The following is a 15,759-nucleotide window of genomic DNA, read 5'->3' as shown; positions in this document are numbered from 1 at the left end:
CTGTCTTAGGTGAGAGGCAGAGTACATGCTGGACAGGCGGCCAGTCTATCACAGGGCTAACGCATAGTGGCAAACAGCCATTTAGAACTATCAGTTAGCTGTCAGTACCTGGAGAAACCCACGCAACCAGGGAAATCATGCACACTCCACTCAGAAAGGCCTCGGTGACCTGGTGGATTTGACCTCGCTGTAAGGGAAAAGTGCTTACCGTTGCACCACCATGCTTTCTGTTAATTATAAATGACATAAAGATTAAATTTCAAACTGCAGATCACTGCACAACCCTGGCTGCATGGTACACTGACGATACCAGGAGCATTTAAAGTGGGGAGAATGATGCGTGATTGTCACGATCCTCGAGTGTACTGTGAGTCGTTGCTGTTAGGGAGATACCACTTTAGTTGGGAGGGAATAATAAATATAATGTATTACTACCACATATTTGCAAACCAAGGTGTGATTTCTTCTCCTTGCTTTTAAATAATTATGAAGAAAATATTTTTGAATATGCAATAACAAGAATATCCAGTGAGTTAACTTTACCTTTTAAAAATAAAAAACACTGATAGAACGTGCCAGTTTTTCAAAGAAGGAGAAGGCCACCTGCTATACTCTTGAAAATCAGCTGATAAATATTTTGGTGGACAGGCTGACTTTTCCAGCTGGGTTCAAGTCAGACCCAGCTGATCTTCTCTCGGTTGAATATATATATTTTATTAATTTCCCCCTTTTCACATTTGCTTTGAAAGTAGGTTAGCATTTACCCATTTGAATTTATTGTATTTTCCTTTTTTTGTTTCAGCTCCTTGGTGTGCAGCTTGCTTGATCAGAATATTTGAAAAGCTCATTAATCGGACAATGGACACATATATATTTGACATTTAAATATCTTTACCTTTTGGGTTTCTTTTTTCCTCATGTTTTAGTATGAAAGCATATTTGAAGGATTTTTTCATGACATATAATTTTAGATCCCTCACTTGTTTTTGCTGCTTTTATGCTCATCTACCAGAACCTCTTGCTCCAGTGGGGTCAGACTTTGTGGTCTCTCACTCCTCTAAACAGAGTGTGCACAAATCATTTTCTTTTATCGGTATACATCCACATTTAATAATCATGCGAGGCCAAAAGCTTCTCGGATGACACAAGCAGCCTCCGTCCTTGGATCTTTCTTTTTTTCTTCCAATGAAAAGATCAAAATGCCGCTTGTGATCCACATCCTGAAGTGGCTGTAAGTTTTGACAAATATGCTGTTTTTAGCTGCCAACAAAAAGATATTCATGAAGTTGATCTTTTTTCAGATCACACCTTTGTTTATTCGTGTTTCAAAAACTTTTCATTTATTTATAAATCAGACAGCAAATTAAATTTTAAATATTTCGAACATTTATTAAAAGCAGGAGAAAAAAAGAATACATTAAAGGTCGCAGTGTTTACTGGCAGTATTAATATTGTATTCATTCTCGGTGCTGTGCTAGTCATAGTAGGAAGGATATTACTCATCTCCGCAAACACACTCATCAAAAGGCAGTTCAAAGGATCGTTGGGCAAACGTTCCTGAAATTTCTCGATATTCACAAAGATGTTTTTCTCAGCCATGTCATACAGTTGAAGCAGCTACTCTGCGATGATTCAGATTTTGACAGTAAGTTTGAAGTCTTCACTTCATGTCCTATTGTTTCTGTCAACTTAAAAAAATCTTTTGATATTAAGTCTTTGTGAGAAGCCAAGCTGACTGGTTAAAATAAACAGAAGAAAAAGAAACAGATCAACATCAAATTAGGCCAAATCAGGAGAGGGGTCCTTCAGGTCGCTCCTCACAATCTCTCATCAATGCTTTCTGTAGACGAAGATGATGACACGGATGAGTTCTAAATAAGAGAAAACACAGACGTTATTAAGGACAATGAGCTTTTTTCCTGTATGTTTTTAGTTCAGAGATGATTGAGAAAAGGTGATGAGAGGTATTTTATCAAGCAAATGAAAATACTATAACCAAGGCCAAAATTCTGCGGTTATAGTACAAGCAGATTTAATGTTTACTATGCTCCTGATCCTAGTTTGGTGTGTTAGCATGCAAACAGCAGCCACAGAGTACAGCTGACGATGATGGGAATGACGTTTTTTAAAGGCATTTGGTCATCATCAGTGTCAGATAAATGTTACAGTTCATTCTTTGTCTTGTCTTCCTTACAGCAGATGGCTGCCATTCTCCGAGCCTGGTTCTGCTAGATGTTTCTTCCTGTTAAAAGGAAGTTCTTTTTTCTTCACATCTTTGCCAAATGCTTGCTCATAGGGGTTTGTTTGATTGTTGGGCTTTTCTCTGCATTGTAGAGTCTTTACCTTACAGTGCCTCGAGGCAACTGTTGTTTAGTGCTATATAAATAAAACTGAATTGAATTCTGAGGAAAAGATGGATGTCTGAACAAGTTTCCTCTCATCCAGTCATCGAATTATTTACACCAAACCTTGTAAACCTCGCCGTGGCACTAAAAGGAAACCCAGGGGCTACTCAGAGCCAGTATTTATTCTCTGGGGACTATGAATGTTTTCGAAACAATTAGAAACTACTTCTCACCCTCTGTCTTTCTGGTTCAGTCGGGGTTGTAGGTCTTGCTTCCTCTTCCTCCAGTCTCTCCTTCCTGCTGGCTTCTGGAGTTTTTGCACTGTGGACTTGAGCGTAAGATGTTTCCCCGAGGAGCTGGCGTGTGATAGGCACTCCTTGAGCTTTGAGCTTTTCATAGACGCTCTTTTTAGCCACCAACATTTCCAGATAATTCCCACTGCCTTGGATAATCTTCACCACGTCATCATGATGGCTCTGCTCTACATTCACCCCGTTCACCTCAACCACAATGTCATCATCCTCCATGCCTACCTTGTCAGCTACTCCACCCTTCACCACCTGGAACACAGTGTGTCTTATCACTTATCAGTTGTGCTTAAAGTGTCAATGGTCAAATTGTGGACATTATTTTAAGCCTTACATTTTGAAGGTAATGGCCGCACACTCCCTGGATGCTATTTAGATGAAAGCCAAAGCCATCTGAGGTCTTCTCCAGTTTACACAGTTTAGGCCTGAGTTCCTCTTTCCTCTCTGCAGCAGGCGTGCTTGATCTTGTAGGAATGGGTAAGTTAACAGCTTCTGTGTAACCGGGTGGTGAGTTGGAATCATTCATCTCCTCCAAGAAAAGCAGAGGAGGAACTTTCCCCTGTGAATGATACAACATGCTATAATTTAGACCACCTACAGGGATTACTTAACAGACAAGATGTTGGCGCCCTGGCTCACCAGCTTATACACTTGGTCTGTGTCTTTGTCCACTACTAGGAGGCAACATTTGTTGCCACTCTGCTTGATCCTGTCTACCACCTCCTCATGGCGGCAGCTCTCCACATCTCTGCCATCCACAGCCACCAGCCTGTCCATTTCCTTCAGGCGCGCTTTTTCTGCTGAACTGCCTCTCTCTATGTCCCTGATGAAGTGTCCTGCATGGAGTCATGGAGCACATTATTAAAATGCAGCCTTCTTTGGACAGTATAATCTACAAAACATAGTCATTATAATCATGCCTGCTTGATTGGGCTCCTCTCTAAGGGTGAAGCCGTATCCATCAGATCCTTTGGTTATGTTGATGATGCGTGGTTCTTGAGGGAGGTACTTTGTTGTGGCTAACCACGAGCCAATCTTTGCATGAGTCTTCTGATAGAACTTGTCTGTTTCCTCGTCGACCAGTAGGAACATGATATGGCTGCCTGCCCGTTTAATTTTGTCCACTGCTCCTTCGTGTGTGATGTTTTCTACGTTTTCCCCGTTGATCTCCACCAGACGGTCACTGAGTTTGACCCCTGCCCTTTCAGCTGTGCCTCCTGGGGTCACTTCTGTCATGAAAAGTCCACGCTCACCTGGACATGATGATAAAAAAAGGAATTTTTTTAAACATAATTGAACAGTTTTCTTGATAGCTCTCTACAGACTAAAAAGAAAAAAGTCATCCCTTTTGAAGTTTAACCAAAATCCTAATTTTAATTTGTGATAGTATTTTTTTTGTATCTATTACTACTGAAATACCTTTCAAAGATAAGTGCACAGAAAACACTGCAACAAGTTAGATATAAAGTCCAGGTCTGAAAAGTGAAATCGTTGCAAAGGTCTTTAAATCTTCATGTGGAAGGTGACTCCCAAAGAAAATCACATAAAAGTCTATAATGAATGAGCATGGTTGTCTAACTATTTCTGTGACTGGACTATAACAGACTGTTGTCCGTACCAGGGTGAATCCTCTTGCCTGAGGACAGCAAGGATAGGGTCATGCACAGCCTGAACTGGATAAGTGGAATAAAATAGATAGCTGGACAGAAGTCTGTAATGATACTTAAGCTCCCTTCAACACTATCATGATTAGTTCTGGTTTTAGCCACTGTTTTCAAGCCTTATTGACTACTATACATATGAGGCATTAGGAAATGCTCTATTAGCAAATAAATACGCTTTTAGATGGAACCACTGTAAGTGTCATATAAATGGGTACTTCCAAAGTTAAGTCATTTGAGTTTAGCAAATCTAAACTTCCACTGTCCAGCGTCAAATGGCTTTTATTACTATAAATTGTCCTCCTATGGCCTTTTTTATTCTAACACTTACTCAGAATTGGGAGTCCCTGCATCCTCTCCTTACCTTCAACTGAGCGAATAGAAAACCCAAAGCTTGAGCTGGACTTAACCAAGTAGCAGAGTTTGGGTTTTAGACGATGTTTTTCCACTCCATTGGCAACTGGCTTGCTTCCAGGGTTGGAAAGGTTTACTCCCTGGGCTTTTGCTTGCTTGTAGGAGGATTCCTCGAGAATGTGAAATGTGACAGATGTTCCACTGTTTTTCACCAGGTCCACCACCTGTCCAGGAAAAAAAGATGCTTGTCACAGCAGAACTGGTCTAAGAGTTGTTATTGATTTGATTAATGCACTGCAGTATTTCTGCATCCTGCTCACTTCAGAATGCGAACATTCATCGACAAATGTTCCATTGACCCGGAGGATGCGGTCTCCGTCTTTGATGCCAGCCAGCTCAGCTGGACCTCCCATTTCCAAGCAGCGGATCAGGTGACCCTCCTCGCCATTTTCCACCCTCAGATAGAAGCCAAATGTCTGTTTTGGTTTCTTGGATAGGGTAAACACCCGTGGCTTGTACCCAGCCATGTCCTAACAAAAAAGGTGAAAAGCACACACATGACAATCACAGTGGTAAAGTCATGACATTAAATACACCTGTCACTACTAATGCTTGACTTACAGGCATATCTTCTTTTTTTAACACCTCCCGCCACCCTTTGTATTGTTACTGCCTCTGGTCTTTTAAATATATAAGTAGAGTAGAAACTATTACTGGACCTTAAGGACTGGACCTTAAGGACCAGTAGGAGGGTTGCTTCAGATCAATAATCTTACAGTTAACCTTTCATGCTGGGTTTGCAACAGAAGTTAATGGTTAATAGCAAACATAGCTGACAGTGGTGATGACTCTCTATAAAAAAGCAGCTTGGACTTTGAATGAACAATAAGAACTTCTGCTGCAATTCTTGCTGGATTGTTATTCCCATACAGGAAGGTCTTTGTGTGCACATGTACTGGCTTATTTATTCAGCCAATAATGTAGCTTAATAAACAAATAATGGCAAAAAAAACCAACGACTTTATTTAAGCAGGGAGGTTAAAATAATTTTTTTGTTTGTATTCCTTATACCTTTACATTTAGTTTTTACCTGTTCTAGATTTAAGTGTGTAGAATTTATGTTTGCACTGAATGCAATCTTAAAGTGTCATCTTAAAGATCACATTGTTTATAGATCCGGTATCTAATTAATAAGAGCCCTGAGATTACAAATTTATGTCTATAATCTCAGTAATATCTTGTGTCAGTTTACTATAACACAAGCAACACAGCTCACCCTCAAGAAACACTCATCAGACAACATTTTCCATTATTCTTAAAATGAATTTATAAGATAGCATAGATCTAGTTTTGAATGTGACATTGAAAAATTTTAACTAACTACACGATCTCTGAAAAATTACATACAGCGTAGTTGAGTGTTTATAATATACTCACCAGCCTGTCTCTCCTGGCGTCTGAATCTCAAAGGAGAGCTCACCTGTTACTGTTTAGCTGTTATCTATGTATCTTTAACCTGTCTACCTCCTCCTTCCTGCCCCTTTTCCTTCCCCCTTCAGGGACTTTGACAGGCCAAAGGTTAGCCTAAATGCTGAGTTATTTAACAGTTTCTAGGCTCACAAATATCTGCAGATGCGTTACAAGGTGGGCAGTCAGCTGTTTAGTGGTCAAAGGTACAAAATGCAGGTGGCAAAAAAACAATGTACAATCATTGCAGCACACACAGTTATTACAGCATTGTGAAATTTTAGTTATAATCACTAACACAGTATTGTGAAATGACTACAAAAATGCATAATTTAATTTTTACTTGAAAGAAAAAAAAGGATGGGTTCTTATTAAAACTTGACAAAGAATTACCTAAATTGTGTTATAGCAAAAAGGTCAATAAATTTGCATGAAATAGTACTTAAAAAGCCATTTCATGTAATGTAAATATAATCACTAGAGATGAGGATCAAGAGCTGGTTCTTTTGGAGAACCTGTTCCCAGTTGTTCAGTTACTTTGAGTTTTGAGTTCGCCTGCCTATCGAGCCCACTTATCTGTTTCATTTGCACTTGTGCTAATAAGCTAATTTCAGTTTGTGTCCTGGAGGTAGGGTTGCCAACCGTCCCTTAAAAAACGGAATCGTCCCGTATTTAGAAACAAAAGTACACGTCCCGTATTGAGCTAATAAGGGACGCACTTTGTCCCGTAATACAGTGAGAATCAAAAGTAGTCTATAAATGTTTATGGAATTAACACTTTGTTTGAAAACATAATTCCCAGCCCCTCTCCTGCTTTGTGACCAATGAGCTGACAGCACACTTATGACAATTCGAGTATAACAATTCAGATTACCGCTCATCTCATTGGTCGAGGAAAGGTCGCTTACAGAGAAAATACCGGAAGACAACAGATGACCACAACAAGAAGCATGGCCAACAGGGAAACAAACGCCGACACTGCGGTGCAAGTCTCGGATGACAGTACACCTAAAGCTGGGCAAACACTGTGCGATTTTTTTCAGTCGCGTTATTCAGCTCCTGCTCAAACTGCACGATTGACTCGCAGGGGTTAGAAGTTGGTAGGTCACGATGCAGGTCTCACACTATACCGCCCGATGCTCTGATGCGACCTGAGAGCTCACACTGTGCCTCCATAAAATGAAGGTTATAACAGAAAATCTGTCGCTCTCCCTCTCTGTCTTTCACTCACACAGACACACCACCACCATCAACTTTGCTAAATTGCTAATGAAAAACATTGATCAGGCAGCTGTGACTGAGCAGCAGTGTCGATCCAACTATTTTCACGGTCGAAAAGGCTCGGATGAGCTTTCCAAAGTTCTCCAAGTTGTGCCTCCGTCGCTTGTGTCCAGATCACACGCTGCACAGCCGTGCTGCGCCGTCTTTTTCACCGACGTTTACGTGTTTGCGCGCGAGCAGTGTGAGCCCCTGTGGTGACACCCTCACGAGCGATTGATGATCGGGAGCTGGTCGTGAGGTGTTAATCACTTCTCGTTACCCCACGTATACTACACGACGCACGATGAAGGCCAAAATCGGCCCGATCACTCAAAAATCGTCTCAAAATGGGCCTAAAATCGCACAGTGTGAGCCCAGCGTTAGAGCAGCAATGTTTGTTCCCCTCAGAGAAAGGGAAGAATGGGAAAAGGAAAACACCTGGCTGGAAAAAGTTAATATGGGCATGTGCAGTGAATATCAGCGCTATGTGGCCAGAAGTGTGATAATATAACTTATTTTGTGTAATAAACAACTGCAAGGATAGATGATTACAACAAATTGATGACTAATACATAAAAGTAATACATAGATGAATAATGATGATGAGTTAAGATGCGTAATCATGGGAACAAGCGGGTTTACAAACAGGAGCAGCTGATTAGCATTAGAAAAGCTGAAATAATACCTCAACTGAAGCCAATTGTACTAAATGCACTAAATGTGCACTGTTACAAGAATATTTTTCTTTCTATTGTTTTCTATTATTTTAAGTTAAGCAGGACAGAGTTCTTTTAAAGAAAGATTTACTTATATTCTCAAAAGTTAAGCATGACAGGCTTCTGTTTAAGAAAGAGACCTGTTTTACTGTGTTAATGTTGTCATTTTGAGCTAAAAATAAATGGCTAAATGATCATTTGTTTCACATGTGTTCATATCACAAAGAATACACATCTACTTAAATCAAATTCAAGTCAAATGGTTAAAAAAATAATTTCACACACAAAAAAAGAGCTAGAAAATTCACCACACTGGGAAGGGTGAAGACAACTGGGTCGCCCGGCCCTGGCCACGAGGTGTCCCTTATTTATTTTTCAGGGAGTTGGCAACCCTACCTGGAGGAGGAAATTTATTTTTACAGTTTCTACAATGTGGATATTAACATTTTGCTTATAGTTTGGACAAAAGGAGGAGAGCCCAGTGTTTAAGTGCAAACTGCATCCAGGACAGAACACAACTTCTGCTCTTTACAAGCACCTGCACAAACAGTATGCTAATGCTAAGTTAGCCAAGAATCCAGAGTGATGTTAAAGCTGAGTTGAGTAACCGGCCCCATTGCAGCAGCTTGACCTTGAAGTTCAACAGGTAACAAAGCCAGTGATGAGCAATCAGGCTGCAGCTTCCCTTGCTGTTCATGTTTCTAACATAGAATCACTATGATGATCGCTTTAAAGTCTTTTTGTTCTGATTTTGATCTTTGCTTTATGCTGTCAGCATTGTGTTCATACCTAAATAAAAGAGAAAGAGAAAGATCACACGCGTGTCCTCATTAGGATAGGTTAGTGTGTGGAAATGCAGCCTACAGGATTATTTTGTTAAATAGTATTTATGAAACAAGGAGTTTCAGGTCATTTTAATGAGTAACATGAAAGTTACTTAATAGTGTAACAAATTACTTTCCCCTGTGAGTAATTAAGTAGTGCACTGCATTACTTTTAATTATTGTGTTCTGTGTAATTTGTGCAATACATTACTTTTTATGAGTAATGCTCCCAGAACTGATCACAACAAATAGGGGAAATGCCTACAACAGGCACAAACACTTGTATGCAATTAATTTGCATAAATGTAATGTCTTTGATATGGTGCTTAGGGATGGCAGTGACTCTCAAAGTGGAGCCAATAAGAAGCCAATGAGAATCAATAAAAGACCTGATAAGGAACCGAATCTATAAATATGGACAATGAAATCGGAATCGCTAAGTTCTTATCAATACACGTCCCTGATAATTACCCATGTGGGTGTTTCTCTTACATTTACACAACTCAAAGCTGCAATGTTTGCATTATGGCACATTCAATCCAGTCTCATTCAACAAATGTGTCATAAACTCCACCCTCAAGGTCATAATGTTCAAATCTAATTCTAATGGTTTTATTGTGTTGATATGGTGTCTCTTGAGACGTGCAGTACTACACAAATGTCTTGAGCAACACTTCCTTTTTTCTAGGAAAATGTAGACTATATCTAGTAATTTAATGAAATAAAAAAGAAAATGCAGTATATAATGCTAAACAGACAGGGTTTTTCTATCTAGGTATGCTTATACTGCAATGTTAGTGTGTTTGGGGTCATTGTCATACTGAAAAATGTGGCTTTTGTTATGCAAATGGTATTGCATGGTGAATCAAAATCTGAGCGTATTTTTCTGTGTTTGTAATTCCATCAATTTTGACAACATCCCCAACACTATGGGCCTCCAATGTGTTTTACAGATGCTGCAGTCACTCGCCTTTGTTCCTTTCTCCTGACCTCTTCTGTAAATACTGATGGTGATTGAAAAATCAAGAATTTAAAATTTGGAGTCATCACTCCATTAAACCTTATTCCACCTGTTTTTAGTTCATTTCCTATGTAATTTGGCGTACCTGAGCTTTTTCCTCAATAATTCCTTCTTGACAGCCACTGAGATAATTTATGGTGAAGCTTCACTGAACAGTATGTGGATCAACTGAAGGTCCAGAGTCATGTCTCAAGTCCTTTGTTAGGTCTTTGCTTTGATGGTTTTCTGTTTCATAGCCACATGACTTTCAAATATTGTTATCTGCTACAGATAGTTTTTTAGCCCAGTGTCCAGTTTCCTCAATTTTTTTAAGGACACACTGCACACCATGCTGAAATATACCAAGTTTTTAGGTAATAGCTCTATGGAAATTACCTTGTTGGTGCAAAAATAGTATTTTATGCCTATCAAACAGCTTTCTTTTTCATAGATTCAACGAAAGAAATGGAAAGCAGCCTTCGTCCAAAGAAAAACTTGGACAACTGTTGATCAAGACACTTTAAAATCTTTTTAATACATCCGGCTCACTGGAAGCAAAATATTAAGAAATTGTGGGCCAAGACTGTTGCACAGTACCATAATGAAGAGACAGACCAACACCGGACTAGCTATCCATTCTGTCAACGGTACAGTTGGTCTAACTTAGATACTTGTATAAAGAAATGTGTCCAGGAAGTTTGCTCCCACTGGCATTCATTGGTTACTTAAAAGTCTAAGACCCAGAGGTTAATTGGTCTTGTTTTCCAAGAAACAGCTTCACAAATTCCACCTTAGTGTCACCACTGGTTAAGAATTCCCCTCTATACCGCTTTCCCACGTCAATACTTAAAATGGTAAGGATAAAATGTTGACTTGGCTAGTCTTCTAACAGGTGGATTAAAGGGGGTCATTTATTTTTTTTAGTAAAGATCTTTGTGGTGTAAAAAAATTCAAGATAGGGTTGGTCGCAGTTAAGTTTTAATGTTTGTTGTTAACCTGGTCGTAACTCTGGATGTAAAAAGCAGTTATACGATGGCACAAAGGTGACAACCAAGGCAAAATCTGCAAAAGAAAAGTTTTATTCATTACCGAACTGGTGTTGTTGTCAATATCTTTTTAAACGTTTTATTGTATGCTACTCAGAATTTGGTTCTGGTAGTGTCCTCTCTTTCTCAAGGCCTCTGGGGAGGCCACAAAGTAGATTTGAATTCCTCTCTGTGCCTTTGAACAGAAATTATTTCAGCACTGAGTAGACGGTCAAAATAAATATGAGTGCTGTGGACTGCCAATGATGAGCCTGCGTAATATAACAAAGGAACTTTTATAGCTGCGCTTTATGCAAATGATGTCCTGACATGTTCAGATTTTAAGTTATACTTAACAATATATTTATTTTATTTGACTTATTAACTATGTATAATTTTGTTTCTATTTTATTACTATGTGCATACACACTGAGAGTTACCTTGTGTATGTCATGCTGAAAGGAAATAATTACTTTAGAATCCCAAAATTACATTAATTTGTATGCACAGAACCAAACTGCCTCTGGCAAGTTCATCTTCTAAAAAAACCTCTAGATATATTTATTTAATTTGCATAAATGCAGAAAGAAATCCTGAGTCACACTTGGATGGTGATATTAAAACTTCCACGCATGTATAAGATCCAAATATCTCGCCAGGTAATATCCATAAAGGTGTGTATCCCTTAAAAAAAGAAAATACAAGGTCTCATTTCCAGCTTACATCTTTACTATAACATAACCTATGTATCCGACATCTAACAAGCACATCTGGTCGAAAACCCTTTTCGGCAATGCTTTGTACTGGCATCAGTCTCCCTCCCCCCAATATAATTTTCCTCCTTTTTTTGGCACACTGCTACCTGTAATAGCGCATTACCACCAACAACAGTAATGTATATTGACTGATGTGCAGACCTGCTGGTGGAAAGATGTATGGATATCCATTACCATCCTTCACAGTCCACAGAAATGTGAATCACATCACTCCACGCTTTTACTGTATGGATATAATTGTTGGTGCAATGCTAGAGCACTTACCTTTAACAATAAACTGAATTATGTGTATTCAATACCTTCCACCTCTTGTACAGTAAACGGTAACAAAGTAGACACTGCTGCTGTTTTGTTTTCATCTATTGTTGAAAGCTCATTTTACTGGGAATAAACTATTCCAAAGATTCCCCTCATGGCACTAACATTGTTTTAGCTGGTTTGGTCCTAACATCACTCGGGATCAATGTCTCACTGCACCCGTGAGAAGCAAATGAAGGATCATATTAGTGTCATATTAGTGAGGTTTGCATTACTGATCTAATGCTTCTCGTTTGTATGTCTACAATATTTGTGATTTAAGCAAGTTATTTTGAAGAAGCCTCGGTTACACGAGGTCATTGTCCCTGGGGGTTCCTGGAACCAATTTTGAGAGCCAGCACTTTAGTAAATACTATACTGATGTAAAAAGTATGACGAGGTCTGTTTGTGACAACCTGGTGCGACCGACAACAGGAAATGGCAGAATTTGTGCTGGAGACTTCAATCTTTCTGCCTGTGCACCTGAACACTCAGATACCCAGTAGGGGTGTACGTACCTCCTGACCAGGCACTTATTACTGCTGATGGGTTGGCACCGATTATAACTCTCTCTCTCTCTCTCTCTCTCTCTCTCTCTCTCTCTCTCTCTCTCTCTCTCTCTCTCTCTCTCTCTCTCTCTCTCACACACACACACACACACACACACACACACACACACACACACACACACACACACACACACACACACACACTACCAGTTTGGAGTCATATTTGAACAATCGATCTCAAGGGTTTAGGAGCCACAACCTGAGGGGAGATGAGTGGAAAGAGACTGAAATCCATTTCAGCTTGGCTTAGTGCTGATGCGTTCATAATCCATTAGCTCTTGTCATCACCTTGAATTTGCCAGAAAAAAAAAACACACAAACTTTGTCTTTTTGTGATGATTGGATTTTCCAAAGAAGCTGTTATTATTGAATATGGAACATAATGGCATTTAAAATATAGCTATACAAGAATATACAAAATATGCATTTATTATTTAAACAAAAGTCATAGATATCAGCCTCAAAGTGCCACCCAAGAAGTGGTTGTCTCCAACCTGTCCTAATCAGCAGGGACGCATCGGTAATCAACATGTCATGCGATTACGATGCCCAACGGGGAGCACTATTCTCTGTCTTCATTCTGATTGGCATCCTCACATGGCTTGTTTATCTGGGCTAAGTGGCTGTGCACATGACCTGCCCGAGCCAGCTAATTAGACCAGAAGAAAGATTGGAAATGAGCTGCTTGTAATAATATCCCCCTCCATTTTTTCTGGAAATCATTTGAGTGTTCAGGGCGCAAACAGTGGCTTCCCAGTAATAACACCCTTCAGAGAACAGTGACATTTTAACTTAACAAATGTGCAAGTGGCACTGAAGACACAGTGTCTGTTACCTTTTAGGGAAAAAAGTAGACATGTAATGTGTCCAGATTCAAGGCAGATACTACTGTATATCCATATTTCATCCTTAGTTCAGGAAAATATAATGATGAAAGCGAAGAACTTGACTTAAAAATAGCATCTATGATGTATGAGACCCCAATAAAATGACAAGAAAGAGTTCCCTTAATCAGAGCTTTAATGCAGACTATAAAGGATTTGCTAGCACCAAAAACATTCTGTCATTTAACAATATTGTTATTTAAAGACACATGCGCTTTAGATTTTTTTTTTAAGCAAAGGTATGAATCTGCATACAAAAGAATAAAAGAAGAGAGCCAAAAAGAGACCAAAGTAGAATCAAAAGATGGTAAAAATAAGAATGAAAACCACGCACTCTCCCACTCTCCAGTTTGTTCTTTTCAGAAATGATGAAGAGCACTCGATACACGATGTTACTGCAGAAGTACAGCTAGGTATACAGTAGTAATGGGCACAAGCATTTTCAAGCCACGGGAGCTACAAGTACCTCATCAAAAAAAAAAAAAAAAGAGGGCAAGACCGCCATGTGACAGTGAATTCATGAGCCCAAAGTTCAGTTTTAGGTGTGACATTAGGTCGGTCTGCCAAAACCATTCTCCTGAAGCGTTAGGCAGCTTCCAGTGTGGGTAGGATGAGTGTACAGGCAATAAAAGAGGTAAAGGCCAAGACATTTAAGGCATTTAGTTTTTCCAGAATCCTCTAATGGCGGCAGAGTGTTATGGCGGTCAGCACTGTTGCCTCACAGCAAGAAGATTGTGGGTTCCGGGCCAATGCCTTTCTGTGTGGAGACTGTATGTTCTTCCTGTGTCTGCATGAGTTCTCCCCAGGTAATCTAGTTTCCTCCCACATGTTCATTCTTTCATAAAAGTGGTTATTTGTTACATAACATCTCAACACATGGAAAAATAACCACTCACAGGTGCCATTCAGTTTTACTTTCAGAGGATTAAACTCAGCCAGAGAAAGAATCTAAGTGATGGCGATTCTTGGTGGCAAAAAACTTCCAAAAGAAATGCACATTCATAACAAAAAGGAGTTCTTAAGAGAGCACAGGAAGCATCAACAGACAATGAAACAAATATGGGTGGAATAACACAAGCAGGAACCAGAACACGATCACCCAATACTGAAACAAGAAACCGACAGTGACAGAGATGGTGGGGAAAATGGTTAAAAAAAATAATGGCACAGCAAATTCAACAGAATAACCAGGATCAGGACCAAACAAAAGCCTTTGCTGAGATTTCAACTGTACTATCAGTTCTGCCAGAATAACCAGTGTGGGTGTTTTGTCACTTCTTTCCACAGATGACTGTTAACAGAATAGATCTCGAGTGTTTCTCAAATGTTCAAGTCAGACGAATAAAACTGCTTCTGCTGGGGGAAGGCTTGAAGCTGAAATGGTTAAAAGAAACTGCTGGTAGCAAATAAATCAAGTCACACACAGAGAGAGTTCTACATCAACCATAAATGCTGATGAGGAGCAATTAAGTGAGTAATCAAATGAGTGCAGATGAAAATATTACAACACACACAGCCAGAGGGCAGGCGGCATGGCAAAAAGTGCAAAATAAGTATGCAGAAAACCTATTAAGCATTTCTTAATAACGTAAGATTAGTCAGTTCAAGTGAAGAGGTTAAAGATGTAATGATGAGGATGTTGATAATCATGCACCAGATATTATACCGAGGAAGTCTATCACACAAGCGTTTAGAAACTGCACTGATATATTCTGCAGCTCAAACCTTTGTTAGTCAAGAGAGATTTGCAACAAGATGACCGAAAATCCGCTCAGACCTGCCACATGGGGGCGGTGGCGTGCATGTAAAAACCACAAAACCGCCTACAGTCCGTCAACACTTAAATAAGGTGAAAACGTCCTCGCTCTTAATTGAATTACCAGCAAGCACCTTCACACTATGGAACAAATAGCCAAATATAAGTGGAAGTGACGGCAGTAAAGTAATAATAATCAAAAACCTGAACACAATGTGTTTCTTTCTTCTCTTCTCTGTAATCACCAAGGTCTCATTCATTTGAATCTCCCCTGCTGCTTCCATATTAAATCCTTGACTATTTTGCAAAGTTCAAGAGGTCTTAAGCGTTTTAGGACTGTCACTATTTAGATATTGAAAGAGAACTGAGTGCTTTTCCCCAACACAATGTTTCAGTACTCATTGCTTCAGGCTCGTGGTGCTGCAAAAAATGATGAATGGTTTTCATTTTATGGCTCACCCCGACTTTTTTTTTCTTTTAATCGAGACAAACAATGCTGCCTCTTGAGAAGCTGTGA

At 39.5% G+C, this 15,759-nt stretch overlaps 1 protein-coding gene across 1 annotated transcript; it reads right to left on the bottom strand.

Moving 5' to 3' along the window:
• Positions 1–1,817: 1,817 nt before the first annotated feature.
• pdzk1 (PDZ domain containing 1) lies at positions 1,818–5,195 on the bottom strand. Its single transcript, XM_085374641.1, has 7 exons — positions 4,989–5,195; positions 4,679–4,892; positions 3,574–3,906; positions 3,293–3,489; positions 2,988–3,212; positions 2,579–2,905; positions 1,818–1,871 (listed from the first exon to the last, which is right to left on the bottom strand). Exons 1-7 carry the CDS (start codon positions 5,193–5,195, stop codon positions 1,818–1,820), a joined length of 1,557 nt encoding a protein of 518 aa, XP_085230767.1.
• Between the last annotated feature and the right edge of the window lie 10,564 nt (positions 5,196–15,759).

This window comes from Diplotaxodon limnothrissa, linkage group LG16 (genome assembly GCF_057381915.1).
Source record: "Diplotaxodon limnothrissa isolate DT_005_m linkage group LG16, D_limnothrissa_male_GT1.1, whole genome shotgun sequence".
Taxonomy (NCBI): domain Eukaryota; kingdom Metazoa; phylum Chordata; class Actinopteri; order Cichliformes; family Cichlidae; genus Diplotaxodon; species Diplotaxodon limnothrissa.
The sequence above is the reverse complement of the archived record's forward strand: the minus strand, read 5'-3'. Positions and strand labels throughout refer to the sequence as shown.

Bases quoted from the DNA above. Each gene is read 5' to 3' on its own strand.
- pdzk1 (XM_085374641.1), bottom strand. From the start codon at position 5,195: ATGGCTGGGTACAAGCCACGGGTGTTTACCCTATCCAAGAAACCAAAA. The intron at 3,213-3,292 runs GTGAGCCAGGGC...TATCATTCACAG, and splicing joins CAGACCAAGTGTATAAGCTG to GGGAAAGTTCCTCCTCTGCT. The intron at 2,906-2,987 runs GTAAGGCTTAAA...ACTGTGTTCCAG, and splicing joins GCGGCCATTACCTTCAAAAT to GTGGTGAAGGGTGGAGTAGC.